Raw genomic sequence first — 18,991 nt, forward strand, 5'->3', positions numbered from 1 at the left:
ACAATGAGATACCACTACACACCTATTAGAATGTCCAAAATCCAGAACACTGACAACACCAAATGCTGGCAAGGATGCGGAGCAATAGGAGCTCTCATTCATTGCAGGTGGGAATGCAAAACGATACTTTGAAAAACAGTTTGGTGGTTTCTTATAAAACCTAATATACTCTTACCATACAATCCACCAGTTGTGCTCCTTGGTATTAACCCAAATGAGTTAAAAACTTATGTCACACAAAAACCTGCAACAGATGTTTATAGCAGCTTTATTCATGACTGCCAAAACTTGGAAGCAATCAGGATGGCCTTTAGCAAGTGAAACTAAACTGGTTTACCCAGACAATAGAATATTATTCAGGTCTAAAAAGAAATGAACTATCATGTTGTGAAAGACATGGAGGAACCTTAAATGCAGAAACCTTAAGTGAAAGATGCCAATCTGAGAAGTCTGCATTTTCTGTGATTCCAACTATATGACATCCTGGAAAAGGCAAAACTATGGAGACAATTAAAAGATCAGTGGTTGCCAGGGGCTTGAGGGTAGATAAATATGCAGAGCACAGCGTTTTTAGGACATTAAAACTACTCTGGGGCTGGCCCGGTGGCTCAGGCGGTTGGAGCTCTGTGCTTCTAACTCCGAAGGCTGCCAGTTCAATTCCCACATGGGCCAGTGGGCTCTCAACCACAAGGTTGCCTGTTCAACTCCTCGAATCCCGCAAGGGATGGTGGGCTGCGCCCCCTGCAACTAGCAACGGCAACTGGACCTGGAGCTGAGCTGCACCCTCCACAACTAAGTCAAGGACAACAACTTGACTTGGAAAAAAAATCCTGGAAGTACACACTATTCCCCAATAAAGCCCTGTTACCCTTCCCCAATAAAATCTTTTTTAAAAAAATCTACTCTGCATGATACTGTAATACTAGATATATGTTATTTTATATTTGTCAAAACCCATAGAATGTACAATACCAGGAGTGAACCTTAAGTTAAACTATGACTGGGTGATAATGACATGTCAATGTAGATTTATCTGTTGTAACAAATGTCCCACTCTGATGGAGATATCCATACTGGGGACGCTGTGCCTGTGGGGGCAGGGGATACCAGGAAAGCTCTGTACCTTCCACTCAATTTTGCTGTGAACCTAAAACTGCTCCAAAAAATAAAGGAAATATGTTAAAAATATATTAACATATATTTTTTAAAAACCTACTCAGTAAATAAAGTTGCTAGAGGTAAACACCTTGGGTCAACAGCTCCCCACCATCATCTCTATTTGCGTTTTCTGAGCCTCTGGCTGCCTGAGAGGTCTTATAACATAACGGAGGAGCACTGGGAAACCCCCAAATGAAATTGCAGCATCACTCGGAGATTTGTGTCTAAACAGCCATACAGAACTCAGCACACTTAGGATAGTTGGGTACAGTGATGCCGGCCCCTGGAACTCACACAGAAACTCAATGGTTTCTCCTCCCTCTGGGAGGAGCTGCCTGCTGAGTAATATTTTCTCCTTCCTCCTTTAGTGATAAAGTCTGAAGAATCAAACTGAGTAAGTATTGTGAAATGGAAGTTGTTTGACCCAAACAACTAGTTATCTATTTATTAACCATAGATTTAATTAACCATAGATTTAATTGAGCCTGTAAGAGCCTAGATGTATGTTAAATTTAGTTTAAGTGCTGTAAAGTTTCTAATCCTCAAGTGCAACAGATTTTCACTGAAAAACGCAACTATTACTGAGTAAATTAAAGCTCTGTCCCTCCAAATGCCAGCATTGGTTTAGCATAGTGGCTTGGCTTGCTTTTCTTTCAGATAAATTGTCACTGAAGCAAAACCAAGATAGGAGAAATGTGAACCCCTCTCTTTCAACATGACCCATTGTGTTCAGATTCATAAGAAAGTTAAAAGCCCACCTTTCTCTTTAAGGAAATATGAAAGTTGTGGCTTTGAATAGAATTCATTGCCCTCAGACTTCAAGTGATATCTGTGTTTAGATCTCACCGAATCTGCAGCCCCCTTCCAGAAAAATTCCTTTCTCTCAGTGGTGAGAATAACCCCACCTGGAATGCATGCTTCAAAAGGCTCATGAAGCCTATTCATATGAATGAAACTGCTTTCTCAGGGCTGATGCGGAAGCTGCCCTCCTCAGGGCTTAGGCAACCGAGGAAGGAAACTGCCCTGGGGGCAGTGTGGCAGTTGGGACCGTAGGGCCTGCTGCTGGGGTGGCCGGCGCTGCTTCTGGGGCTGCCTGCCACTGCTGCACGCTGACTGTCCTGTCCAAGATGCAGTCTCTGGACCCTGAGGAGTTCCTGGTCGATGAAGAGGATGATATTTTTGGTGAAGGTAAACATGTCTTTCTTACAGGAGCCGTTTTAGTCTGTTTTGCTGAGCGTTGACACTACTGGAAACTTCTGCCCTGTTTGGGCAAGGACTTGAGGACCTTGAATGAATTCTGGATGGGATGGTGGTTGCAGATATCAATCTAGACACTCAAGGAATATAATGCAAAGCAGGGGACAAAAGAATGGAATGGTTTCTCCATAAGCCTTTTGTGTGTGTGTGTGTCATGACTACATAAAGGTTAAGTTTAGATTGGAATATAGTACTAAGTCTTTCCTTATTCCTCTTCAATGCTCTATTGTCTAGCACTGTAGGGAAGCCCACAGCGAGGCTGCTAGGACAGCAGTTGGACAAATGGATCAGAGCAGTTCCCCATGTATCTTATTGCTTTGATCTGCACTGCCTCGGCTTTTCCGCTTTGCATCTCTCATTCTTCCTCGGACCCCAATTCTTCCGGCCTCTCCCTTTTCCTTTTCTCCTAGGCAGGGATGCTGCAGCCATGCTAGCTTCTGACACCCACCAGCACCGCCTAGTATTCCTTCTTCTTTCACTGCTCTTCCACATGTAGACATATGGAGTGGAAATTTGCTATGAGGGTTGTGATTTCAAGTAGCTAATCTATTAATCTACAACTTTCTTTTTCAAATGCTGTCTATGAAACTGGCCCATAGGCAAGAGTTTTTCCAGAACTTGGAGCTGTCTAAATAAACAGTAATCTAGACTCAGGTACTTCATAAATTCAGTTGTTTTCCATAAGAAACCATATCTAATAATTTTCTTTAAAAACTCTATCAAGTAATTTTTTAAAGGAGCACTAGTAAGTTTCTAGGGGTTACCCAAGTAATACCGTTCATTGAAGAAAACTTAAAGGGTATGACATAATAAGACTCTTTCAATCTAATCATCTAAGATATAACCACTTTTAATGATTTGCTGTCCGTCTTTCCATTATTTTGTTCTAGTTTCAAAGCTATTTAAAACCATAATTTGAGTTTTTATCACAACCTAAATCAGCTTGAAGAATATCTACTGGAGCTTCGTTGCTGTTTGCCAAATTCTCAGTCTTTTGCTTTACTCTCAGGACAGGTATTTAGAGCCACTTGAAGTTTGACTTAGGCTCTGTTGCTTTGCTTCCACTTGTGCTTGAAGGTGTTTTCTCTGGTTATACCTATTTAGCTATTTACTTCCCTCAGAACTTAAAAAATGTTCACAAGTAGGGCATTGAGGCTAGATTGGACAAATTGGAAATTATTCATCCAGCCTCCAAAATACCCAGGCCACATTTCCTGCCTCAAAGGGGTTTTTCTTTTACATCTGCCGACGGTGCTAAAGAGCGCCACCTATAGACTGATGCTTGCACTACGGATTGTGTGCGCCCCACCCCTCAGAGGTCAGCCCGCGGCACAGCAGGCTTGATGAGCCTGTATCTATCGTGAGCATTCATGAGTATTGAGGTGATTGTTTTAAACTCAGCAGCCATGTTAAAGAGTCAAGTTGGGAGACAGACAGGATTCAGATTCAAATTCTCATTTTGCCTCGTACTACCTAAGCAACTTAAGCAAGTTACTTAATTTGCTAAACTGAACCTCAGTTTCCTCAGAGGTGAATTGGGACGGCAATACCTATTGGGTTGTATAGATTATCTTCATAATAGATTCCTAATATTTGCGTTGCACTTCACATGTGACATGATTTATACTTTCCAGACTGATTATCTCATTTAACTTAATCTTCAAAAATTAGACAGCGCATCCTTGTAAATCCAACATTTGGTTTTTTTGTATTCGGTTTTCAGAGTCATGGCTCACGTTTGCCAGTTTATGTGAAAGCTTATCCAGGAGGTCCCTCATGTTAGGAAAGCTCTGTGCGGGGTAACAGTCAAGAGCTTCGTCTCTGGAGTTGCACTGCCTGGGCTTTGCCACTTAATTCACTCTGTGACTTTGAGCAGATTACTTATTCTCTCTGTGCCTTAGTTTAATCTCTTATAAAATGGAATACAAACCTCATAGGGTGGTGTAAGGATTAAACGTTACAGGGAAAGTGCTTTGCCTAGAACACGGTAGGTAAGTACTCGATAAATACTAACTCCTATTATATATTCACAAAAAGGCTTTATAGAGTAACTTGGAAAGTGATGTATAAAGGGGATTTAGCACAGAGTTTTTTCATGTCTGGTTAACCTAGTATGTTCAAAATAGGACTTGTTTACAGAGCTTGAGTTTAGAAACAACTTTTCAGAGGTCTGATAGAATGGAAACACCCCTGGAGAAGTTAGGAGTCTGCACTGTAGTCCTGCACCTGCTGTTACAAGGCTGTAGGATCTTACACAAGCCATTCATCTTCTTTGGGTGTCATTCTTCATCAAAAACAAGACGTTTGAGTATACATTCTCTTAAGATCTCATTTTTTAACCTCCAGCATTCTTACTTAATCCTTTCTGCCCAGATTACATGTACCTAGAGGAATTCACGCTTGCTCTAGATGTCATCCATGCTTTCAGCTCTCTTAGCATGCCTAGGAAAACAAAAAGCTTTTGGTACAGTTTCCTCTAACATAAACGAAGGAATATGCCCAGGAGCTTGTTACTAAGGCAACCATATTTCCTTGCAATGGACACATTCCTAAAAGGACCATTTCCCCTTAAAGGAACACAGATTGGAATTTAGGTCCATTTGGTTAAAAGAAAAAATAAATTCACTTAGATTTATGTACCACATAAAGATATTGGAAGAAAAAAACGAGTCAAGCTCACAACATGTTGTTTAACTGCCTTTCTGAGATCCTGTTTGCTTCCGCTATGGTTTTCTGTGGTTAAAAAAAAAAATTAAGGTTTACAGAATGAAGAAGCATTGGTGGGTAACTGCTTTTGTTGTAGGGGAGAGTTGCATATGGTGGGGGGTGGGGAGAGAGGGAGAGAGACAGCAGTCATCCACCTACCCACCAGAAATCCCAATATTTATTTCCCTTCCTCTCCTCTCCTCTCCCCTCACATCCCCTCCTCTCTCTCTCTCTCTCTCTCTCTCTCACACACACACCTCAAGTTTGCTTTCCAAACAACACCAACATTATCCTTCCAGTTAGAAAATGGTTACTATCGGGTAGATTCATTCTTTCTTGGGGAAATGATTGATTTGATTACCAAGATATTTAAAAACCAGTAAACTGGAATTAGAGGCCCCTTTCCCATTGTTGTTTCAAACTTATCAAATTAAAGGACTTTCATCTGTTTTGTCACTGTGTCTTTTTGACAGCTAGCCTGGTGTATGTTAGTTGAAATAGCTGGATGGATAATAATAGTAATGATAACTAAAACCATTTTGATGACGATGATGATGATGATGATGATGATGATGACAGAAAAAAGAAACAAGTTTCAGGCACAGTGGAGGCCCTTGGCCAGCTTTCAAGAACAGAACAGAATTCATGTGTGGGATGAAACAGTTCCCCAGGTGGTCAGTTGTTAGTTTAGCAGCCAAAATTACTCCTTGGCCCAAGTTAAAGCTGCAATTACTTCTTTCCTTAGAACAACAAGACTTCATTGCCTCCATTTTCAGCACTGCTCAGTAATCTGTTGACAAGTGCAATGATCAGAATAATAAAACACCACAAGTTCACAGTTCTATGTGCAAAGTACTTCTCAGGCTCGTCTATTCCTTGGAGACTCACATAAAGTCTCTCTTCTAGAAAGACCACAGGAAACTGCAAAGTTTTGCCAGACCTTCGAATGTTAGCCAGAGCTGGTATAATGCAGCATAGCATGAGAACAGTTTTTCTATCCTAGATCACAGTGTCTCGGATCCAGGAAGTTGGATCTAGGAAGTTGTTTCAACCTCCCCAACAGAGGAGAACTCTCCTAGATGGAGATGAACTGTCAAAAGGAAGTCCCCCCAGGGCGACCCGTTAGCTCAGTTGGTTAGAGTGAAGAGCTCTTAACAACAAGGTTTCTGGTTCGATCCCCACATGGGACTCTGTGAGCTGCGCCCTCCACAACTAGATTGAAACAACTACTTGACTTGGAGCTGATGGGTCCTGGAAAAATACACTTAAAATAAATGAAAGTTTAAAAAAAAGAAAAAAAGGAAGTCCCCTCAAACATTAGCTGCCTGTTGCTCTTAAAGTGACCAACAGGTGGTTGGAAAAACATGCAACTCACTTTGAACCAAACCTCTCTCCTTTCCCCAAGCCAAGTAAATTAGCAAAATTTCCCTTTCAAAGGGAACTTCAGCTCAGAAAGAGCAAGACAATTGCAAAAGATTTAGCCCAAAAAAAAGAATTGTAAGTAGAATAGATGTCCACTTTCTGTCTTTCTGGGTAGACTGCTTATGAAGACAAGGTACATTTAAAAAAAACATATGTAAACAATTATGCAACCTGTTGTAGTCTAGCATATTTTGATGTTGTTTACTGAATTACATTTGCCCTTGCCAAAATTAAAAGAAAGAAGGAAGAAGAGACTAAATTATGATTATGTATAAAACCAATAAATCCTGAAAGTTCAGACTGGTTCAGTTATATGCTCTATGGAAAAATTATTAAAAGTGTCTGCGCTTTGGCTAGAGAGAGATGGAGCTTTTTGCTTAATTGTGCCACATTTTATATCATATAAATATAATAGTTGTTATTTAGCTATGGTTGACTTTTCTCAAAAATATCCATATCTGGGGGTCTCAAGTGAACCCAAGTAACCAAATTGGAGGAGGTACAGGAAGAGGTTGTCCTGGTTTCCTGGGTTGAAAAGAGTTGGTCACTCTTTGCTTTCATGATTTGCCAAAGTTGCTTGGATCAATTTCCACCCTTAGATTCCTGGATAAATGCTTTGGTTGGAAGTCATTTTCCCTGTTTTCTTTGTCACAGGGTCTGAGAGCAGACACAGACCTTCCCACAGTAATTCATGCCTATGTGACCTCTGCCTCAGATTACTGGAAAACAATCTCTTCCCATAGATGTCTAGGAAGCCTTCTTTGGCTGGTGCCAAAGAGATGGTGTCATTTCAGGGGCACAAACTAAAATAGCACATTGCAGTAAAGCTATGCAGGCTCTTAGCCACCGGCCCACCCCTGATTTATGGCCTCCGGTGACCTCACAGTGACCTATTTAGATCAGGCCAAAGCAAAAAAGGGGCCAAATGTTACAAATAAAGCATTTTTTTAAATGCTTATTTAATATCTCTATGAGCAGCCAGAAAGGTCTTTTTAGGAATGGTATGTGACATACTTGAGTATGTCTTCTATAGGATTTGAGTTGAAAAGTGAAAGTATATGCATATCCATTTATGTGTGGCAAAATAATCCTTTTTACAGAAAAAGAAATGTATAGTTGTTATGACCAAAACAGTGTAACAAATTGAGAGTATTGTCCTTCCTCCTTAATAGAAGTCACTTCACTTACTCAAGTCAACATATTCACTAAAGAGGTGTGGTTTATCCAGTTAACCACACCTCACGTGTTCTATTGTGCATAGCAAGTGTCAGCTTAGTCAACTTCTTGTTCATTTTTGGATGGCTAAGTTTTGCCTATTGATTGTTTGCCAAACAGCTGTGATATTTAACAAAGATGTTTACAATTCAGTCATTTCAGAGGAGGTGTTAAAGAAGGAAAAGGTATTAGTTGAGTCAAATTGAAATGACTATTGCAAGTACAAGAAAAAAGGCAGAGAAGGGTTGGAGAGGAAAAACAGAAAAATAATGACTGGTCCTGGCAAGTGAAAATGGAGAGAAGAAAGCAAAACCCAAAATGCAGGTGTTGGTGTGATATGGAACATTCATTTACTTTCTTGACATCCAGTATGTTCCAGGCTGTATTGGGAGATGGTTTCAGGGAGAGGGGGTGCTGGAATGTGGATGTGACCAACTGACTAGGAGAGTGATGATTGAACAGCATGTGAACATCAGAGTGAAGGAGGGTTTGTCCAGAATCTGAAGTGTTCAGTGTTCGATCCTTGTCGAGAGACAAGCCAGGTTATTTAAGCTGAAAAACCACTTCACTTTTTGTTGTGTAGAGAGAGCATATTTTATCATTCATCTAGAATTTCCCTTCAAGAATAAAAGAACCATCTACTTGATCATTTTTAGATATTGTTAAGAGACAGATTTTGACCTATGCTGGGAAAACAATCAAATGGCAGACATAACAGCCAGTTTTACTCCAGAAGGTAAATTAGTAATTTATACGATTATTATTCTTTCACATGTGGACTTCCTATATCTTATGTTTTTTCATAACATAAGAAACATTTGTTAAGCCTCAACTTGCTTAACAAGTGTTTCAGTCAAAAGACATTTAAAGATCAATGATGGATACAAAGTAAAAATTTTGGACCTTAACATATGAAAGTGAGGAAAATATGAACTTTTGGAGGGATGAGGTGTCCATTTTCCCAACTGAGAGAAAGAGAAAGCAGTATGTCAAAATTTGTAAAGATTTTCATTAATAGATAGTAAACAGAGGGTATTTCGTCTGCTGTACTGTGTGGTTTAACCATAGGAAATAATCATTTCTAAATCAAATAAAGAGGAGAAAGAACAAGTTGCTGCCTTCTGGAAAATGATGAGGTTACAGGGCCATCTTTTCACTGCAATTTTTCCTTCTTAGTTTTTGAATCATTGGGAGTTAAAAGTTTAAATCTTTATACTATACAATTCCAACAGCAAGAGGGAAAGACCAGCTGGTCCCTTTCCCCTCTTGACTTCATTCTAAACTGTCCATTCAGTAAGAAGTACTGAGCTAAGAAACAAGGAGAAAATAACGACTTTCCTATCACAGATTGAATCAGCTGGCTGAACAGTTGAATATAATTATTTTTTCTTTATGAACTGGCAACTCTGAGAGGAAGTAAATATGAAAATGTTTTCTATGGTGGGATTCTTCTTTTTATAACAGCACAATGAATCAATAGAATGGTATTTGAAGAATAGTGCATCAAAGAATCAAATATGCAGATATGATTTTTGGAAGGTGCTCTCAACCACTTTCACACTTTCAGATAAATTACATGACTGCAATGTTAGGAGAAACAAATTTCTTTCCTTCAGTGTCTGGTTTACAGGCTGAAGGGTACCAAGGAAATTTCTGGGGTGGGACATGTCTAGGCCCCCTATAAATCTCCATTAGCATCTTTAAAAACTGAAAAATAAATTAGAATTTTAAATCTTGATATAAAGCATGATAAAAAGCTTTTTCAGAAAACATTGCTATTTTGAACAATAAAACATTGCTATTTTGAACGATCTGCACTTTACTGAGTAAAAAATTGTACGCTTGCTCTGCAAACAGTGTCCAGAGGAGGGCCAGACCCCTCTTCCAGCCATATTGCTATACTAAGTACTTTACATACAAAAATTCTAAAGCCACCATTGTTTTTAAATCTTTGATTTTTACCATTCAGACTTTCAAACTGAGGGAAAGTAGCATAGTAGAAAGAGCAGAATATTTGGACTTAAAAGACCTAGTTCAACTTACTAGTAGTTTGACTTTAGGCAAGTTACCTAACTTTTCAAAAGCTTCACTTTCCATTTTCCATATGGAGATGATAATTACGGTGATGCTTATGAGGATGGGGTAGTGGATGTGGTTTTGATGGCGATGGGGATGGTGGGGCTGGTTGTGATGACGGTGATGAAGATTATGGTGGTGGTGGTGGTGATGTGATATGATGATGATGGTGATGTGATGAAGGTGATGATGGTTGTCATCTCCTCAAAAATTACTCTGAAGTTAAATGAGATAACATATGAGATAATGGAAAATTATTAAGGGCTTACTGTATAACTGTGGAGGCAAAAAATAATATTTTTAACAGCATCTTTAACAATATACAATCATTTTACTATGATTTTCTCAGCTGTCTCAACCTCTCAAATCTATACAATTTCCCTCTTCTACTCCTGGCCTGTGATTAACAAAGACACAAGCTAATAAGACCACAGCCATTGAGATTGCTCACTTCAAATGCTTTCCTGAGAATACAGCGGTCTGTCTAGCTCATAAATTAACAAATCTTATCTCCACTATGTGACCAAGGCAGGTCTCAGAATGTAAATCCATTGCTTGGCACAGAATAAGTATGTGATTTCCTACCCATGTTTTATTGCTTTTACAAATTTGGTCTCCCTCTGAAAACTATTTGAATATTGAAGAATAATATACATTATGGTAGTTTTCTTTTTCTTTCCTTTTTTTTTTTATTTTTGTGCTTTATTGCAATGCCATATATATTTTTTTAAATCAATTTATTGGGGAACAGTGTGTTTTTCCAGGGCCCATCAGCTCCAAGTGGTTGTCCTTCAATCTAGTTGTGGAGGGTGCAGCTCAGCTCCAAGTCCAGTTGCCATTTTCAATCTTTAGTTGCAGGGGGCACAGCCCACCATCCCATGGAGGGAATTGAACTGGCAACCTTGTTGTTAAGAGCTCGCACTCTAACCAACTGAGCCATCCGGCCACCCCAATGGCAGTTTTCTAATGGATAGAGTCTCTTTGCCTTGGTCATGAATGCTGGAGGCAATGAATAACATCTTTAACAGCATCTTTAACAATATACAAACCCTATTTCCTGAATAAATATTTGCTTGAAGTAAACACACCACAGATACTGCCTCCCCAGGACTACTTTACAGAGTTCTTTTAGTTTTTATTTTTGTGTTTTGTTTTGTTTTTTAATGATTTGTATTTTTCAATTAGAGTTGACATACAATATTATATTAGTTTCAAGATTACAACATAATGATTACACATTCACCCTGATAAATCTAGTACCCATCTGACACCATACAGTTACAATGTTATTGACTATATTCTTTATGCTATATATTACATCCCCATAACTGTTTTGTAACTACCAATTTGTACTTTTTAATCCCTTCCCCTTTTTTCCTCATTTTCTCACCCTCCCCCCCCCCATCGGGCAACCATCAAAATGTTCTCTGGCTCTATGAGTTTGTTTCTGTTTTGTTGGTTCATTTATTTTGTTTTTTAGATTCCACATATACATGAAATCACATGGTATTTGTCTGTCTCTGTCTGACTTACTTCACTCAGCATAATACCCTATAGGTGCATCCATGTTGTTGCAGATGGCAAGATTTCATTCTTTTTTACGGCTGAATAATGTTCCATTGTATATATGTACCACTTCTTCTTTATCCATTCATCTATTGATGGACACTTAGGTGGCTTCCATATCTTGGCTATTGTAAATAATATTGCAGTGAACATATATATGCATATGACTTTTAGAATTAGTTATTTGGGGTTTCTTCAGATAAATACCCAGAAGGGAAATTACTGGGTCCTTCTTTGTCTCTTGTTATAGCCTTTGTTTTAAAGTCTATTTCGTCAGGTATAAGTATTTCTACCCCAACTTTTTTTTTTCACTTCCATTTTCATAAAATATCTTTTCCTATCCCTTTACTTTTAGTCTGTGTATCTTTCTATGTGAAGTGAGTCTTTTGCAGGTAGCATATGTAAGGGTCTTGTTTTCTTATCCATTCATCCACCCTAGATCTTTTGATTGGAGCGCTTAATCCATTTACATTTAATGTAATTGTTGATAGATATGTAGTTATTCCCATTTGATTATTCATATTTTTCTCCTTCTTCTTCTCCTTCTCCTTCTCTTCTTCTTCTTCTTCCTCTTCCTCTTCCTCTTCCTCTTCCTCTTCCTCTTCCTCTTCTTCTTCTTCTTCTTCTTCTTCTTCTTCTTCTTCTCCTTTTAACATTTCTTGTAATACTGGTTTGGTGGTGATGAACTCCTGTAGCTTTTTCTTGTGTGGAACGCACTTTATCTCTCATTTCATTCTAAATGATAATCTTTCTGGGTAGAGTAATCTTGGTTGTAGGTCACTTTGAATATTTCCTACCAATCCCTTCTGGCCTGAAAAGTTTCTGTTGAGAAAATCAGATGAATTTCTTCAGGGAACTCCCTTGTAGGTAACTGTTTTTCTTTTGCTGCTTTTAAGATTCTCTCTTTGTCTTTAACCTTTGGAATTTAAATTATCATGTGTCTTGGCGTGGGCCTCTTTTGGGTTCATCTTGTTTGGGACTCTTTGTGTTTCCTGTGCTTGTATGTCCATTTGTTTCACTAAGTCAGGGAAGGTTTTAGTCATTATTTCTTCAAATAGTTTTTTTTAAAGATTTTATTGGGGAAGGGGAACAGGAATTTATTGGGGAACAGTGTGTATTCCAGGACTTTTTTTCCAAGTCAAGTTGTTGTCCTTTCGATCTTAGTTGTGGAGGGTGCCGTTCAGCTTCAAGTTGTTGTCCTTTTCAGTCTTAGTTGTGTGCAGCTCAGTTCCAGGTCCAGTTGCCATCGCTAGTTGCAGGGGGTGCGGCCCATCATCGCTTGCAGGAATTGAACCGGCAACCTTGTGGTTGAGAGGACACACGCCAACCAACTGAGCCATCTGGGAGCTCAGCAGCAGCTCAGCTCAAGGCGTGTTCAACCTTATTTGCAGGGGCGCAGCCCACCATCCCTTGTGGGAGTCGAGGAATCGAACCGGCAACCTTGTGGTTGATAGCCTACTGGCCCATGTGGGAATCAAACCGGCAGCCTTTGGCGTTAGGAGCATGGAGCTCCAACTATCCGAACCACTGGGCCGGCCCCCTCTAATGTATTCTTTATTGCAGTTATTGTATTTTTCATTTCTGACTGGTTCTTTTTTATGTTTCTTATCTCAATTTTTATGTTTCATATCTGTTTGTTGAAGTTCTCCCTGAGATCCTTTTAACCAGTGTTTTGAGCTCTGCATCTTGTAGGTTGCTTGTCTCCATTTTGTTTAGTTCTTTTTCTGGAGGTTTGCTCTGTTCTTTCATTTGGGTTATGTTTCTTTGTCTCCTAATTTTGGCTGTCTCCTTGTGTGTTTTTTTCTACATAATAGGTAGAGCTGTTATGTCTCCTACTCTTAGTAGAGTGGCCTTATGTAGTGAGGTGTCCTGTGGGGCCTAGTCGCAGACTCCCTGGTCATCTGAGCTGGGTGCTCCGGTTCTATCCCTTATGTGGGTTGTGTGTGCGCTCCTATTGTAGTTCAGTCTTGATTGCTGCTGGCACATCAATGAAAGGGATTGACACTTGGGCTAATTTGTTATGAAAACTGGCCATGACTACAATGGAGGAGGTGTTTTTCAGGGGCTGACCCTACAGGCAGGATTCACTTTAGCACAGCTCTGTTGCCTTCCCAGTCTGCGCTTTGGGTATGTTGTTTGTGGAAGTGGTTCCATGATGCTCTGGTGTAGTCTGAAGCTGGCCACTGAATATATTGGTACCAGGGCCTCTTGGGAAGGGCTCTGGTGAAGGCCAAGGTCAGCTGCTGCCTGTGTCCTGCCCAGGGCCATTTGATATGAGCTAAAAAGTAATCTGCAGATGGTTGCAATTTGTGCTGGGCTTGGAGGTTCCCAGGAGAGGCTAAGCTGTGCACTGAGGCTGACTGCATAGCAAGAGGTATGGGCCATGCTGAGACCAGATGATGCTTATTTAGGGTTTATGAATGTTTGAGAGATTTTAGAGTCTGCAGCATGAGCCAAGACAGTCCATTTGTATGGAAAAGCCACTGCAAGCGGCTTGGTGATGTTGATGGTGTGGTCTCAGGAAATCACCAGGGCAAGGTGAAGAGTTTTAGCCAAGTTGATGGGGATCCAGATATGGCATCAGCCTAAGTCTCACGCTGGGTGGTGGTAGGGCTATACATAGGAAAAATGGCTTCTGCTGGCACTTCTATCTGGAAGAAAGCTGCCCCTCTAGCCCTTGCCTTGAACCCAGACAATTCAGTTTCTCCCAGTGTATGTCTTTGTGCCTTTTGAGCTGCTGCCCCAGCACTGGAGCTCAGAGCAAGTGAGTCCGTCAGCAAGCAAGTCCATGTGAGAGCCCTTTAAGAGGGGCTCCCGGTGTCCTCCATCTCACTCAGACACCATCTCTGCTGGTTTTACAGCCAGAAGTCATGGAGAAATCTCTTCTAGGCACTGAAATGCTTGGCTAGAGAGCCTGGTGTGGGGCTGGGACCAAGCTCACTGCTCAGAGGGGACCTCCGCAGCCAATATCTCCCTCCTGATTTTTAACCACCACACGTGGGTATGGGACCAGCCTGTTCAGGTCTATGCCCCTCCCACCAGTCTCAATGTGGCGTCTTCATAGTTATAGGACTTATATGTTCAGATAGACTTCAAGTGATACTCATTGATGGTTGTTCTGTAGTTTAGTTGTAATTTTGATGTGGTTTACAGAGTTCTTTTAAAAAAGTAATCTGAGAAAGGCTTGGCTTCCTATATTTGTTAAAACATTTCCAATTTAAAGATAACATCCATTGAAAAAAAATTTTTTTAATTGGCGAATACTGGGGAAGAGTGTGTTTTTCCAGGGCCCATCAGCTCTAAGTCAAGTCATTGTTCTTTCAATCTAGTTGTGGAGGGCGCAGCTCAGCTCCAAGTCCAGTCGCCATTTTCAATCTTAGTTGCAGGGTGCACAGCTCACCATCCCATGTGGGAATTCAATTGGCAACCTTGTTGCTGAGAGCTTGTGCTCTAAACAACTGAGCCATCCGGTCTCCCCAACACCCACTGAAATTTGAATTATATATATGTTATAGCATTTTAGGATAGTAATTAAGATTTTAAACAAATCTTCTACACTGTCCCTTCTAGTGGTATTTTGTTTTGTTTTTACTTCCATTGCTTTTTAAATATTTTCAATGGTAAAACCTCCTGGAGGAAATCACAATAATCCATGTATGCATATTGTTGTGTAAATATATTAATATGCATGCACATGTACAGGAGGACAAACATTAGCTCAGTTGCTTAATAATCCTGCATAGCGCAGAGCACAAGTTAATAGGATCAATCTGCTGTGAACTAACCAACAAATACTTATTGAGCACCACTCAGTGAAAGTTAGGACCAGGGCACAAAACTGGTCAGTTAAGTCAGAAATGGAACCAGTTTTAGCCAGGTGGACTAGAAATGGATCAACTCAAATCGTCCCCATTCTTGGAAAGACAACTGCCTGTTTCTGTCCAGTCCGCAAGATAAGAATGGTTCTTACAGATGAGCCTTTGCAATTGATTTGATGATAGGAACACTATTTCTGAACTCCAATTAAGCAAAATGTTATCCCAAAGAAAAGGAATTCCATTCTTCTCCTTAGCAGGAAAAAAAATCTTAATAATTATTATATTTTGAGTTTTCTCCAAAAAAAGTGAAATTTTGTTTCCTCATAATATGGAATTATATACATAATTTCCTTGTGTTTTTGTTGTTGTTTTTGTTGCTTGTTTGTTTGTTGACTTCTTGGCGCACAAAACCTAAAATTTTACTGTCTGGCTCCTTACAAAAACAGCCTGGTGACCGCGGTTCAGGTCATCAACTTCCAAATCATTTTGCCTCTTACATCACTGAGAATTTCTTAACCATCTCTCTCTCCAGCCCTTTCCCTTCTCACTCCTGTTTAGAGGGTCTTTTCATCGTTACACATCCATTGAAGATGAGATTTGTCCCCATCCCAACTTGTTATTTAGACGTTCTTTTTAAGAGACTATGCCACCATATTACATTACTCTATAAAACAAACTGGAAGAATGATGAAAAATCAGTGGTACAAGACAAAACCAAAGACAGCATGACCTAAGTGGGAGAGGGCAGAGAAAGCAACATCACTTAAGGGAGGAAAGAAACACAGTAGGACCAAGAATCTATTCTCCCAGGCCATCAACGCATTAAGTGAGAGAAGACAGCACACAGGAAACGTCCAGGGTCCTGCCCACTTATACCTCTGCATCATTAAACGAATCTCCTCCCCATTTGACTCTTTCAGTTCACATGGCTCCAAGAACTGAAGCCCTTGGACTTCCTCGCATAGTGAGAAATGACTGATGCATGAGTATGACTCAAAGTCATCTTTTTGGCTTTTCCTCACATACCACTCCAAATCTGCCCACTCATCAAGGAGAAATGGTGCCAGATCTCAGAGGCATAGCCTAAAGAAACACAAATTGGAAATACCGTACCTCTACATTAGGAGATTTTACAGGATTAGCAGAATTTTGATCATCCCAAAACAGTGCTGGCTCTTGACCATGGTCCTTCATCTTTAAGGCAGATGGGTGTGTGTCCTCTCAGCCTGCATGTTAATTTGAGGACAAGGAAGCCTTTTCAAAGGCACCAAGCAGAGAATGAAAAGCACAGCTCTACATACCCATGCACTTTTAGTGAGGGCCACGTGGCTCCCAGTTGCTGAGCATTAGGAGCAGCAATGTTTTGCTCTCTTAGGCATCTCTGAGCAGTTCTAACTTACCAGAGGGGGAAGGCATCTTGTTGTTAAAAGGTTAGGGAGGGGCGGCTGGTTAGCTCAGTTGGTTAGGGCGTGGTGCTCTTAACAAAGTTTCTGGTTCGAACCCCACATGGGCCACTGTGAGCTGCGCCCTCCACAACTAGATTGAAACAACTACTTGACTTGGAGCTGATGGGTCCTGGAAAACACACTTAAAATAAATTTAAAAAACAGGTTAGGGAGCCATTGTGCGCTGTCAGTGAGAATATAGAACGGTGCAGCTGCTATGGAAAACAACATGGTGGTTCTTTTAAAAATTAAAAATAGAACTACTATATAACCCAGCAATTACACTTTTGGTTATAGACCCAAAAGAACTGAAAGCAAGGTCATGAAGAGATATTTGTGTATCCATGTTCATAGCAGCATTATTCACAATAGCCAAAATGTAGAAACAATTCAAGTATCCATCGACTGACTGCTCAATGGGCAAACAAAATGTGGTACATACATTCAATGGAATAATATTCAGCCTTAAAAAGGAAGGACACATGCTACAATATGGATAAACCTGAGACCATTAAGCTAGGTGAAAGAAGCCAGTAACAAAAAAACAAATACTGTATGGGCCCACTATATAAGGTATCTAGAACCAGCCTCCCTCCCTCACACCCATTCAACAGTCAAGAGCTTGCAGTCAGCACATTTGCTCTTATTTTAGCTCAAATCCCCCGAGTGATGTCTTCAATCACTTCTCTTTATTCTAATCCTGGGGGAAATTGTTCTTCCTCCTGTAAGACAGTCTGTTGTACCCTCAAAAACCATTAAAAGAACATATTAACATGCCAGTAACTCTCTAAACACTGAAATAGCTAGTCAAATACTTGCATTCCACCAGGCACTTGAGTTGAGTTAAATGCGAGATCTATGCTGAGAAGAGGACCTGTGTACTCTGAGTGATAAAGAGTCTGCATGTCTGTGAATTAGGATCTGAAACATAGAGGTATGTGGCCTCCAGCTGTTGAATTTGAATTCCTTTTGAATACTGCATCCACAGCTGTGAGGCCCTTCTCAAAGAGGCCAATGCCCGGTTGGTGATATCCTTATTCTAACTTGGCCACAGTCTTGGGTGCAGAGAACCTTCAAGAGCAGGTGTTCAGTTTATCTTCCTCAAGTAGTCCCTTGAGGCTCGTTGAGGGAGGGTCAGTGAAATATATAAGGCCATCATCCCCCAGCCCTGGTGCTGTTAGCAGACAGCTGTTTCAGCCTCTTCCTGTTGCCACTAATGAAAACATAATGGGGATTCCGTGAGAGATATTTAACTGCATTGCTAGGGGAGGCCACACTGTTTGGAGATTTGCTTAATCCAAAGAATTTACATGCATTACTATGGCTGTGAAATTTTCACCTCTAGCGGCCTCAGTATGAATGACCTATTTTGAATGTGATAGCTGATGGCACTTGAGGGGTGTGAATAATGTATTCGGTGCAAGAGCCCTGTCAATGTGATATTGCAGCAGCTCTACCTGTCTGGCTAAGTATGGAGGGGGACAGGGCTCTGTCCTGTTTTCACAGCTCCTATCCAGAGCTGCCAGGGAGGAGGATTGTGTGTGAGTAGAAAAGGGAAGAGGGGAAATCGAGCCCGGCCAATGCTACCAAAGAAGGCTTTATGGGCCGAGCGAGCTGTGGGCAGGGTCAGATTTCCACTTTCACCTCCACAGAGTGAAACCGTGTGGCCCACAGGGATGATCTAGTATCCACTCTCCGACTTTGCATAAAATGTATGTTAGTGGGGGGAAGTGTAGGTTGTGAAGGGGTGATTTAGGAAGCAAAGAGACACTAGATCCTGAAGCCAGCAAAAATACCGAATGGTTTCTAGACCTCACAGTGGAGTCACTGGCTTTCTAAACATACAGCTGGATTCACGGCTGGAGAGCAGGAACATGAGGGCAGCAGCACAGAGGAACAGAGCAAACAAGCAGAAGGAACCTCAGTCATGGCCTCAGAGTCTTTTCCCTGCGTTTTAAGCTACCTTGATGTTCTCTGTCACTCTCTAGCTTTGCTTGAATTGTAGTAGCACCTCATTTAACCTCACTGAGACCTGTTTCAGATGTTAATTGGACTCCAAAGTAATGTCCATGAAGATTGTGAAGATAACAGCCAGCAACAAAGTTTTAAGTAATATGGCTTTTGAGCCTGAAATTCATCCTAAAATCACCTCCTAAAGTTAAGGCCTCAACATTATGAATTAGAGAGGACCGACATTTGGAAAGATTTTTGCATACCTGGGGGCAGTAAGTTAGGAAAGGAATTAAACAGATTCTGTGCAACAGCAGCTCTAGCCTGAAATTGAAAGGTAATGAAAATAATTAAAGGAGTTACCTAAAGAAAAAATAT

The 18,991-nt window shown here is 40.5% G+C and overlaps 1 protein-coding gene across 4 annotated transcripts in view; it reads left to right on the forward strand.

The window, feature by feature from the left end:
- The window catches only part of RIPOR2 (RHO family interacting cell polarization regulator 2), a 185,064-nt gene that overhangs the window by 72,173 nt on the left and 93,900 nt on the right, over nt 1-18,991 (forward strand). Inside the window, exon 1 of one of the 4 annotated variants that reach the window (XM_019716820.2) lies at nt 2,138-2,346. The exons of 2 other annotated variants lie outside the window; for them this stretch is intronic. In XM_019716820.2, the coding sequence (XP_019572379.2) occupies nt 2,286-2,346 (61 nt within the window). In that variant the 5' untranslated portion in view covers nt 2,138-2,285. Of the gene's footprint in view, nt 1-2,137; nt 2,347-18,991 lie in introns of those variants that run through there. One more of the 4 variants, XM_074318944.1, reaches the window with a different exon arrangement.

Source organism: Rhinolophus sinicus, linkage group LG14 (genome assembly GCF_036562045.2).
Source record: "Rhinolophus sinicus isolate RSC01 linkage group LG14, ASM3656204v1, whole genome shotgun sequence".
Lineage (NCBI taxonomy): Eukaryota > Metazoa > Chordata > Mammalia > Chiroptera > Rhinolophidae > Rhinolophus > Rhinolophus sinicus.